Here is a 12,110-nt window from a genome sequence, read left to right as displayed (position 1 = left end):
TTTTTATTAGGGTTATCAATGACCAGTATTATGATTGAGGTTTTCAAAGTCGCTTTAGCGCAATGGATATTATTTTATCGATGGATATGATTTATTCTATGGTGGAAGAAATAGTCCCGAGTCACTACAGGCTTACGACCCGGCACTTGGGGGCTACATTATTCAAGTTGAGATTACATCAAGTATGCAAGTCCCATGTCACTGCTAGCATGTACCATGGCACTTGGGGGCTAATGCAAAGTCATTTTTTGCTCACCTCATTGAAGACCCGACTCATCACATCATAGTGAGCCGGCCCTTGGGGGCTACCAATTGCTCCTATCAAAATTCAAGGTACACAAGCCTTAATCCATTATATTGAAAGATTCATTGCTCAGTTGGTAAAGCACAAAGCTCTTAACCTTGTGGACGTGGGTTCAAGCCCCATGATGGGGGTTACATCATATGATGTTATTTTCAATAAAGTATATATAAAGTCCCAACTCAATATTATCTTACTGAGTCGGCCCTTGGGGGCTACACTGGTTGAAGTTTTTATAAGCATAAGGCAATTACAAGTCCCAGGTTGCTGCAAGCATGACAACCCGACACTTGGGGGCTATATATGTGGAATACTCAGTTTATGACCAAGGATTGAGATGAACAAATCGGATTTCTTCAAGGTTGTGACATTTATATTGAAGCAAGTCCTAAGTTGTTGCTATGCTACCTTCTTAAGACTTGGGGGCTACAAGTGATAGGCATATAAGAGGTATATTTTTCAAGCTTGATGTTAACTACAATTATGACCCGGTGCCATCAATATTTATAAACCGGCAAGTTCTACACCTTAAACCGGTTGAAGATCAGATGAGTATTTGAAGGACCAATATTTTTGTTAAGCATTGGGAGCTGAGTCAGATGAATTATTCTTCACAATATTTTTCTTTGACAAACCAATGTCAGCAAATTGATTATGAAGCTGGCCTATTGACCCGGATTTTCTAGAAGAAGGAAATGACAAGGACTTAAGGATGATCAGGTGTCAGCTTACAAGAATTCTTATACCGGAGCATAATCCGTCAAATTTGTTCTTGTGTTTATTTTGCCGGATCAGTTTAACATGGATAAATCCAAATTAAACTGGGGGCTAATGTCGGGGATATACCCCGCGGTATGACCCGGCTGGGACTTGGTAAACCGGCGGATGGTAAACCGGCAGACAGTTAAGGCAGACAGCTAAGACAGACAGTTAAGACAGATGGCTAAGACAGACGGTAAACCGGCAGGTGGTAAACCGGCAGATGTTAAGTCAGATGATAACTCGGCAGACCATCATAAATCGGTAGACCATCATAAACCGGCAGGCAGTCATAACCCGGTAGACAGTGATAACTGGTTGACAGTCATAACCCGGCAGACAGTGATAATTGGTTGACAGTCATAACCCGGCAGACAGTGATAACTGGTTGTCAGTCATAACCCGGCAGACAGTGATAACTGGTTGACAGTCATAACCCGGCAGATAGAGTCGCCTGGGGTTATGAAGCCCGAGACGTTATGAAGCCCGAGACGTTATAAAGCCCAAGACGTTATGAAGCCCAAGACGTTAAGAAGCCCATGAAGAGAAGTCAGAATAGTTTAAGTCTTAATCCGAGTTGGACTCTACATGTAACCCGCCCCTTCAAACATATATAAGGAGGGGCAGGGCACCCCAAGAGGGGGAGAGAGAAAAAATAATCTTAGGGCTAGACATAACTGGGAGAGCCGGTTTGCGGCGACTCCCTCGTGATGATAATGAGACCTAGCCACAAACAGCATGTAGGGTTGTTACCGGATGATGTTTCCCGGGGCCCGAAGCTGTCTAAACCCTTGTCTTGTGTTGTGTTTCTTGATTCCGCTCAACCCCTCTCAAGCTACCACATAGATGCGTTGACCTCACGACTAAGTCCTCACACTAGGACATCTGTCGTGACAATTCCACGACAGGTCCTGTAGGATCGAAAGTATGTCTAGAGGGGGGGGGGTGATTAGACTACTTGACCAAATAAAAATCTAGCCTTTTCCAATTTTAGTTCTTGGCAGATTTTAGCAATTTTGCACAAGTCAAGCAATGAACCTACACATGCAATTCTAAGAGTATAGCAGCGGAAAGTAAAGCAATTGCATATGAAGGTAAAGGGAGGAGTTTAAGAGAGCAAACGCAATGTTGACACAGAGATTTTTTATCCGTGGTTCCGATAGGTGGTGCTATCGTACATCCTCATTGATGGAGACTCCAACCCACGAAGGGTAACGGTTGCGCGAGTCCATGGAGGGCTCCACCCACGAAGGGTCCACGAAGAAGCAACCTTGTCTATCCCACCATGGTCGTCGCCCACGAAGGACTTGCTTCACTCGGGTAGATCTTCATGAAGTAGGCGATCTCCTTGCCCTTACAAACTCCTTGGTTCAACTCCACAATCTTGACGGAGGCTCCCAAGTGACACCTAGCCAATCTAGGAGACACCACTGTCCAAGAAGTAACAAATGGTGTGTTGATGATGAACTCCTTGCTCTTGTGCTTCAAATGATAGTCTCCCCAACACTCAACTCTCTCTCATAGGATCGGATTTGGTGGAAAGAAGATTTGAGTGGAAAGCAACTTGGGGAAGGCTAGAGATCAAGATTTATGTGGTTGGAATGGAATATCTTGACCTCAACACAAGTGTAGGTGGTTCTTTCTCAGAAAATGTATGTTGGAAGTGTAGGCATGTTCTGATGGCTCTCTCCACGAATGAAGAGTGGGTGGAGGGGCCTCCACACAAAATCTAACCGTTACACACAATTTACCAAACTCGGTGGGACTGAATCATGAAACTCGGTTGGACCGATTTAGTTCAAAATGTGAACGTTAGGATTTTCGGTGGGACCGACACGTCAACTCGGTGGGACCGATTTCGTTAGGGTTAGGGCACAACGTAATCTCGGTGAGACCGATTACACAAACTCGGTGAGACCGATTTTGGTAATAGACTAACCAGAGAGTTGGTCAGGCAAACTCGGTGGGACCGATTCGCTCATCTCGGTTGGACCGAAAGGTTACGAAAGGGAAATAGAGAGTTTGCATTGCAATCTCGGTGGGACTGATCGCTCATCTCGGTTTGACCGAAACCTTACGAAGGGAAACAGAGAGATTACAATCCCATCTCGGTGAGACCGAGATCCCTATCGGTGAGTCCGAAAAGACTAGGGTTTCTGGCAGTGGCTATGTCAAGATAACTCGGTGGCGCCGGATAGAAAGTTTCGGTAGGGCCGAGTTTGACTTTTGGTTTGGGACATATGTGGATATGAGAAAGTAGTTGAGGGTTTTTGGAGCATATCACTCAGCATTTTGAGCAAGAAACTCATTAAGCAACACCTCACCCCCTCTTGATAGTATTGGCTTTTCCTATGGACTCAATGTGATCTTGGATCACTAAAATGAAAAATGTAGTCTTGTGCTTTGAGCTTGAGCCAATCCTTTTGTCCTTAGCATTGTGAGGGGTCCACTTTCTAATCCATGCCATGCCAATCATTGAGCTTTCCTGAAATATTTATCTTGAAATAGCATTAGCTCAATGAGCTATATGTTGTTAGGAATTACCAAAACCACCCAGGGATAGTTGCACTTTCAATCTCCCCCTTTTTCGTAATTGATGACAACATATAGATCAAAGCTTCGACAAATGATAATAAGATTGAAAAACATTGTCGCTTTGAGAAGTATGTGATAAGCAAGAGCTCCCCCTAAATTTGTGCATTATTTAAAATTTGCTTTTGAATGCAAATGCACAATCGATTAGGATCATGGGTTACTCTTCCATGTCACGTACATCTTGGTGGAGCGCTCAAAATGATAGAAATTAAAAGCATGCACTCATCACCAAGCAAGTGAATGATCATATAAGGATATAAGAGATAATATCATCCAACAAGCATTAAGGGTAGCATATGATCAAAAACATGATCAAACAGGTATCTCACAAGAACATAAAGTATCTCACACAAGCACACAACCAAGAAGTTCAACCAGAAACAAGAGAGATAAAAAGCAACACTCTCTCTCTCGAAGCCTATGATCTATACATTTTTCTCCCCCTTTGGCAACAAGTTACCAAAAAATTCAAAAATGCATAGTGCTATACGTCTCTCAGGCTTGATCTTCGGGAGGTAGTGTAGAGAGAACTCCAAGGATGAAGGCATTAGTTGAAGTAGCTGGAGCTGATGGAGTGGCTGCTGGAGGTGGCACTGGAGCTGTAGCTACTGGTGCTGATGCTGTAGCTTGAGAATCTCTCACTGGCACTGCAGCAGATCTCTGACCTCTAGGCACTCGCTCAAATGCATCAGTGGTTGCCTTGCCCTTCTTCTCTTCTGCTTCCTCCTGAAGCTGCTCAACTGCGGTTTGGATCTCAGTTACCTTGACATCAAGATCATAGAATTTCTGCTCATTGATCCTCTCCAAGCTCTCCTGGTTTTGAGTCAGGGTGGCCAAGCCCTTCTCAATCCTCAAGGTGGATTGGATCAGATATGCTAGCTGATCTTGCTTGCTCTTCAGGAAAACTTGAGATGCCTCTTCAACACTTGGCATCTTGGCAGCTTTCTCAGCTTTAGCTTTGGCTTTCTTCTCCTGTGCTTGAACTAATGATGGTTCATTCTCATCCATCACAACTGTGTTGTCTTCAAATTCAGGGTATATGGCCAGGTGCTCCTTATCCAATAGATATTTGCCTATTCCCATCTTGGAGTTGATGAGCTCCTGAATTTGTGGGGCATACCCACAACTTCTCTTATGATCAGCTGCTATCCTTTTGATTGTCTCTACAATCAGACTCATGACTTTGAACTTTTGAGGCACATCAAACAAATGTAGCAAATTGATAGCATGTCCGCTGATCATCTTGTGATCACCTGACTTGGGTAGCAATGTGTGCCTTAGGATCCAGTTGATGGTAGGCAGACCAGACAACAAGAAGTGGACAGATCCAAGCTTATGAGTCTCTAAAGCATCATCTGGGATCTCTCTGTACATGTGTGCCATAGTGTTGTGGTCTTTCTTCTTCTTGACATAAACATCCAAGTCATCCACATGTTCTTCTGGTGCATTGATCAACTGAGCCCATTCTTCAACAGAGGATTGGTACCTAGTACCTTCTGACATCCAAATGATCTTCCCATCTGGGTAGAAGTGGGCAGTGGAGTAAAACTGCATGATAAGCTCATCATTCCACTTGGGTCTTTTATGATGAAACCAAGGTTATTGAACCAGTAGGAGAACCAAGCAACCCAAAGTAAACAACACCTGCACACAAATAACAACACCTCGCAACCCGACGTGTTAAAGGGGTTGTCAATCCCTTTCGGGTAACGATGCCAGAAATTTGTAATAGATTGAAATAATAGATCACAAATAAAATAAAGTGCAGGAAAGTATTTTTGTATTTTTGGTTTAATAGATCTGAATAAAAATGCAAAGGAAAAGTAGACCGCAAGCAAATATATGAGAAAGAAGTCCCCGGGGCCGTAGGTTTCACTAGTGGCTTCTCTCGAGAAAAATAGCAAACGGTGGGTAAACAAATTACTGTTGGGCAATTGATAGAACTTCAAATAATTATGACGATATCCAGGCAATCATCATTACATAGGCATCACGTCCAAGATTAGTAGACCGACTCCTGCCTGCATCTACTACTATTACTCCACATATCGACCGCTACCAGCATGCATCTAGTGTATTAAGTTCATGGAAAAACGGAGTAATGCAATAAGAACGATGACATGATGTAAACAAGATCCGTTTATCTATTGCGTAGATATAGATCCCATCTTTTTATCCTTAGTAGCAACGATACATACGTGTCGTTTCCCTTTCTGTCACTTGGATCAAGCACCGTAAGATCGAACCCGCTACCGGGCACCTCTTCCCATTGCAAGATAAATAGATGAAGTTGGCCAAACAAAACCCAAATATCGGAGAAGAAATACGAGGCTATAAGAGATCATGCATATAAGAGATCAAAGAAACTCAAATTAGAAAGATATAACTAATCATAAACTCAAAGTTCATCAGATCCCAACAAACACACCGCAAAAAGAGTTACATCATATGGATATCCAAGAGACCATTGTATTGAGAATTCAGCGAGAGAGAGGAAGCCATCTAGCTACTAACTACGGACCCGAAGGTCTACAAAGAACTACTCACGCATCATCGGAGAGGCACCAATGGAGGTGGTGAACCCCATCCGAGATGGTGTCTAGATTGGATCTGGTGGTTCTGGACTTTGCGGCGGCTGGATGAATATTTTGTCGACGTGCTTAGGGTTTCTGGATTTTTGGGGTATTTATAGAGCAAAGAGGCGGTCCGGGGGGCACCCGAGGTGGGCGCAACCCACTAGGGCGCGTCTGGGCCTCCTGGCGCGCCCTGGTGGGTTGTCCCCTCCTCGGGACTCCCCCCATGTGCAACCAAGGCCCAACTTCTTCCTTTTGGTCCATAAAAAATCATCATAAAGTTTCGTGGCATTTGGACTCCGTCTGATATTGATTTCCTGCGATGTAAAAAACATGCAGAAAATAGCAACTGGCACTTGACACTATGTCAATAGGTTAGTACCAAAAAATAATATAAAATGACTATAAAATGATAATAAAACATCCAAGATTGATAATAATACAGCATGGAACAATAAAAAATTATAGATACGTTGGAGACGTATCTAGGACTTGCCTCACTCGGGTAGATCTTCATGAAGTAGGCAGTCTCCTTGCCCTTACAAACTTCTTGGTTCAACTCCACATCATGACGGAGGCTCCCAAGTGACACCTAACCAATCTAGGTGATCCACTCTCCAAAAGGTAATAGATGGTGTGTTGATAATGAACTCTTGCTCTTGTGCTTCAAATGATAGTCTGCCCAACACTCAACTCTCTCTCTCTCCCCCCCCCTCTCTCGGATTTGGCTATGGTGGAAGAGTGATCTGAGTGGAAAGCAACTTGGGGAAGGCTAGAAATCAAGGTTCAAATGGTAGGAATGGAATTTCTTGGTCTCAACACATGAGTAGGTGGTTCTCTCTCGGAAAATATATGGTGGAAGTGTAGGCACGTTCTGATGGCTCTCTGACAAATGGAGAAGGGGTGAAGGGGTATATATAGCCTCCACACAAAATCCAACCGTTACACACATTTGACTCATCTCGGTGAAACCGAATGGTTAAACTCGGTGGCACCGATCAGTTCAAAAATGTGAACATTAGAAATCTCGGTGGGACCGACTGGAACAACTCGATGGGACCGATGTGCTAGGGCTTAGGGCAAACATCATCTCGGCGGCGTCAATTACATCAACTTGGTGGACCGAAGTGAAGCAATAAGCAACAGAGAATGTGTCAAGCCAACTCGGTGAGACCGATTGCATAACTCGCTGAGACTGAAATGAATGCAACAAGTCATAGAGCGCTGGCAAGGCCATCTCGGTGAGACCGAGATCCGTATCGGTGAGACCGAACTGTTAGGGTTTCTGGCAGTGGCTATGTCATGTGAACTCGGTGGCCCCGGATAGAAAGAATCGATGGGGCCAAGTTGAAGTTTTGATTTTGCACATATTTGGATGGAGAAAGTGGCTGAGGGTTTTGAAGTAATATCACTAAGCATTTGAGCAAGTAGACCATTAAGCAACACCGCATCCCCTTTTAATAGTATTGGCTTTCCTGTGGACTCAATGTGATCTTGGATCACTAAAATAAAGACGAAGAGTCTTGAGCTTTTGCCAATCTTTATCCTTAGCATTTTGAAGGGGTTACACATCCTTTTGTCTTTGTCACACCATTGTTGAACTTGTCTGAAATACACTAGATAAAACTATTAGTCCAACAAGAAATATTTTTACATTAATTACCAAAATCATCCAGGGAGCACTTGTGCTTTCACATCCTCTTTTGGTTCAACGCTGGTGAGCCCGCCCATGCGCCCCTGCAACACCGCCATGGAATCCGCTCCATCCATCCATCTAGCTCCACTACGATGAGCCGACCTCCACCCCTGGAAGTTGCTACCAATTGAGCCAGAAGCTGCAACCGTCATCGGATTTCGCTACTATCGGTGACGGATTTGCTACATCCATCACGACGGAGCCGCGACCTCCTAGGGTGGTGACTTTTTGTTGCAACCGTCCTCGGATTTGCTACTGCTGACGAGGGATTTGCTACATCCATCATGGTGGAGTTGCGACCTATGACGGCGGCGACGATGAATCGTTGCAATCGTCGTTGAATTTTGCTACTACAAGCGAGGGATTTGCTACATCCATCATGGCGGAGCCATGACCCAGGGCGGCGACGGCGAATTTGCTGCAACCGTCGTCCTTCTTTGCTATGACCGACGATCTTTTTTTTTTGCTACATTCATTCAATGTTGACTCTTGGCCATCGCTTGTGTAACCCCGTGCAGTGAGCGTCAATGGCGAGGGGCGGCGACAATGCATCGGGGTGGTGCAACCATGGAGCTTGACGGTAGGAGTTGCAACTGGTCAACGGCAAACTGCAACCAAAATTGACGAGCGGTGGGAGTTTCTTCAGCGAGCAACGGAGGGGCTGTGAAGCGCCGGGGTGCGAGCAGCCGCCGGCCGACAAGCGTTGCCTCACCGGAGCAGCACAGGGGGAATGGAGTCTCGTTGTGGAGAGACGGGGTATTTCCCCGTAGAAAACAAGCATGCACGCAGCAATTAGACGGTCTCGCATGATTGGGTCGGCTACTAGACGGCCGGCCGAATTTAGACCGACTCCCAGCGCGTCAAAAGTCAAAGGACCCTTGTAAGTGCCACACATATAGGAAGGCAAACGATTAGGACGTCCAGTCCAAGAACTAGTGCTGAAGTAAACACATTCGACAACTTGAGAAGGGAAACTGACCGAGCACTAGCCCAGTGCATACAAAGTCCAAACCACCGCAAGCAGTCCTTCATACGGAGCACTACTTTAGCTACCCCCTAATGGTGGTCTGAAAAATTGACTTACTAGCTAATCAATCAATGACGCGCACGGCCGATCATGGTCACTAAGATAAGTCAGAGATAAGACGAGCTATACTGCCTTTCCCGAACCATCCAATCAACGCTCATCATCAACCGATGATCCTTCGCACATACCCCGTACGAACACCCACGGTGGGCGTCTGCATAACACGTCCGTCCGTTTCGTGCGTTCTGTGAGGCACGATCCCCGCGCACTCGCAGCAGTGCCCGCCGTTCCAGCGGCACGCGGAGTCCGGACGTGCGTGTCGAGCGGCGGACGGAAGCCCACCCCCAATCTGCGCGGTCGGATTGCTCCACTAGCCAGCCAGAGCGCGCACGTCGCCGGCCGCTGCCACAGGCCCGCGCCACCGCTACAAGCCCCACTGACGCGGCGTGTTATCGTGTCGCGCCTCCTGCATCCTATAAATACCGCCGCGGCATCCCACCATCTTTGCATCGATCATCATACTTCCAGTTCCAGAGCTGCAGCATTGGGTGAGAGACAAGGAGAAGCCAATCAGGAAGTGCGCCGGCCGGCCTCACGCCATGGCTTGTCACGTGAAGGCCATTGTGTTTGGCGCCGCCGTCCTGGCAGCATTTGTTCTCGCGACTGAGGGCCGCGCTGCTCGGAAGGACCTGGGGCTGGGCCTCGACCTCGGCGGCGGCGGCGGCCTCGGGGTCGGCACGGGCGGCGGTCTGGGAGTCGGCACCGGTGGTGGCGTGGGCATCGGCTCAGGAATCGGTGTCGGCATTGGCGGTGGCGGTGGCGGCTCTGGCTCTGGCTCCGGGTCAGGGTCCGGGTCTTACTCAGGCTCAGGCTCAGGCTCCGGGTCTGGGTCTTGGTCTGGCTCAGGCTCAAGGTCGGGCTCTGGCTCGTCATCGGCAGGGTCAAGTGCAGGCTCGTACGCCGAGTCGGGCGCGGGCTCGAACGCAGGGCCAGGCGACGCAGGGTCGTACGCCGGTTCACGGGCTGGCTCCTACGCGGGCTCCAACGCCGGGAACGGAGGCTCCGGCGCTGGCTCGTACGCCGGCTCTGAGGCTGGCTCGTACGCAGGGTCCGGTGCTGGCCCACATGGTGGGTCCGGGGCCGGCTCGTACGCGGGGTCCAGGGCTGGCTCCTACGCTGGCAGCGGGCATGGCAAGTGAAGTGAGCGTCCGCTGCATACGCGTCCGTGCCACTCTACCAAAGCGATATATTGTGAGTTGGTGTGTGTTTAAAATGGATCGCCTCCATGCGGTTGTATAAAAATAAAATAAGTGTAGGCGGCGAACGATGAATAAGGTGGCATGTGTAATAGTGTGTATAATTTGCACCCATGAATAATTCAACACATATATGAAGTAATGAAGATTGATTTGGTATATGAAGGATAACATCAATTCAAGACCTAAGTTCTTCCCTTTGGCAAAAAAGAAAAAGAAAAAACAAAGACCTAAGTTTTTCCGACCACAAGTGCCGGATTAAATGAAAATAAGCCGACTCTCTTGAAACCGAGCCTCCCCCGTTGCACAAACCAAAATACACGGTTGTTGTTGTATATCGTCTATCGTTGTTTGATCGCTTCATGTTTTTCTCTCTTCTTTTTGCTCTGCCAAGGCATAGTTTCGGTCTTTTATGACTTTAGATTTTACCGACGTGAGTTTTTGTTTGTTGGTGTTGACTGTGTGCATCCTACCTATACAGAGGCCGGGGTTTCACTCATTGTGATTGTATCCGCTTGATGCTTCATGTTCTAGCATGGTGTTGTTCGACAGCTACCCTCCCCAACGGCGGATGACCCATTTCTGGATTGGACGGCGGTCACCGTCGCAGGTGCATTTACCCACCCGTGTCGCAGCATTGCCTCTGTACTCATCATCACGGTCTAGAGAATCTGAAAGCTTCGCAATAGTTGGGTCTTCAACGGGGAATAGGGCTCTAAACGAGTCGAGTTCGAGCGAGTTGGAGTAGGCCCACCTCAACTTATACTAAAATTCAAGCAAGCACAAATTGAGTGAAACTTAACATCGAGCTGTAGAAAGTGGCTCATGCTTAGCCGGTAATCATCTCGAGTAGATCTCGAGCTAAATAAGATGATTTTTTTTAATAATCTATGGAAATTTTGAAAACAAGGTAGGCCACAACACAATATAAGAAATCATTATATAATTCAATATTTTCTCTCAACTGGAGACTAGTATTTAATAGCGACAGATCATGGATGAACTAGGAAGAGAAGAAAACAAAGGTGCGTCTATTCTCAAACTTTCGCTAATAATATGATATTTAACACATGGCTGACCACATATCATGCGGGGCTAAATTTTCTTCGCACTTAATTAAGCTTCCATGTGTTGGTACTCATAGGTAAAATAGAGAAAAATGGTACACAACATATATGGAAATACTTTTTTGACTATCTATATGGTATGGAAATACTTTTTTGACTATCTATATGGTAATAATTATCTCATTTCTTTTAAATATATATCAAAATTATGAAATATAATTATATGGTCTCGAACTATCTTGCTAACATCGAGCAAATTGCTGGCTCTAGATTAACTCATTTCTCGATCCAGCTACATTAAATATTCATACTCAATTTATTTTTTTCGAGTCGATCTCGAGTCGAGCCAAAATACGAGTTGATCTCGAGTGGCTCATGAGCCTCGAGCTTTTCTTGCATCCCTAACAGGGAGCGCCCCTCGATCACCCGGCTCATCAGCACGATAAAGGAGGACGCAAGCGAATGGATTCGCGCGGGCGCGTCTAGCTTCGGAGCCCTTCTTTGCAGGGATGCCCAACCCCTACGCACATGCTCACATGCTCTCGCCGTCCCTACTCGTTCGGACTTGTATGAAGCTTTTTTAGAACGGTGGCTCAAAAAGAGCTCGGAAAGCCATCAACCGGCCAGAATTATAGACTTGAAACCAACACAAGAAAGAAAAATGAATGCAAGATAGAAAGGTGGTGGTAAGCAGCTCACAAGCCTCATATACACCAAGATAGAAAGGATCCACAGGGGGAAGCACAGCTTGGAGACCAAGAGGTCCTCATCGCGGACAGAGCGTCAGGGAAGAAGGAGAATGCCCGCACTGGATCAACACGTCCGGCGACGAAGAA

The 12,110-nt window shown here is 46.4% G+C and overlaps 1 protein-coding gene across 1 annotated transcript; it reads left to right on the top strand.

Moving 5' to 3' along the window:
- The first annotated feature begins 9,207 nt into the window (after positions 1–9,207).
- LOC109783720 (uncharacterized) lies at positions 9,208–10,353 on the top strand. The gene has a single exon (XM_020342311.4). It carries the CDS (start codon positions 9,551–9,553, stop codon positions 10,148–10,150), a length of 600 nt encoding a protein of 199 aa, XP_020197900.1. The 5' UTR covers positions 9,208–9,550; the 3' UTR covers positions 10,151–10,353.
- Positions 10,354–12,110: the final 1,757 nt, after the last annotated feature.

Source organism: Aegilops tauschii, chromosome 5 (genome assembly GCF_002575655.3).
Source record: "Aegilops tauschii subsp. strangulata cultivar AL8/78 chromosome 5, Aet v6.0, whole genome shotgun sequence".
In the NCBI taxonomy this organism is placed as follows: domain Eukaryota; kingdom Viridiplantae; phylum Streptophyta; class Magnoliopsida; order Poales; family Poaceae; genus Aegilops; species Aegilops tauschii.
Note: the sequence above shows the minus strand (reverse complement) of the source record. Positions and strands in the feature narration are given on the sequence as shown.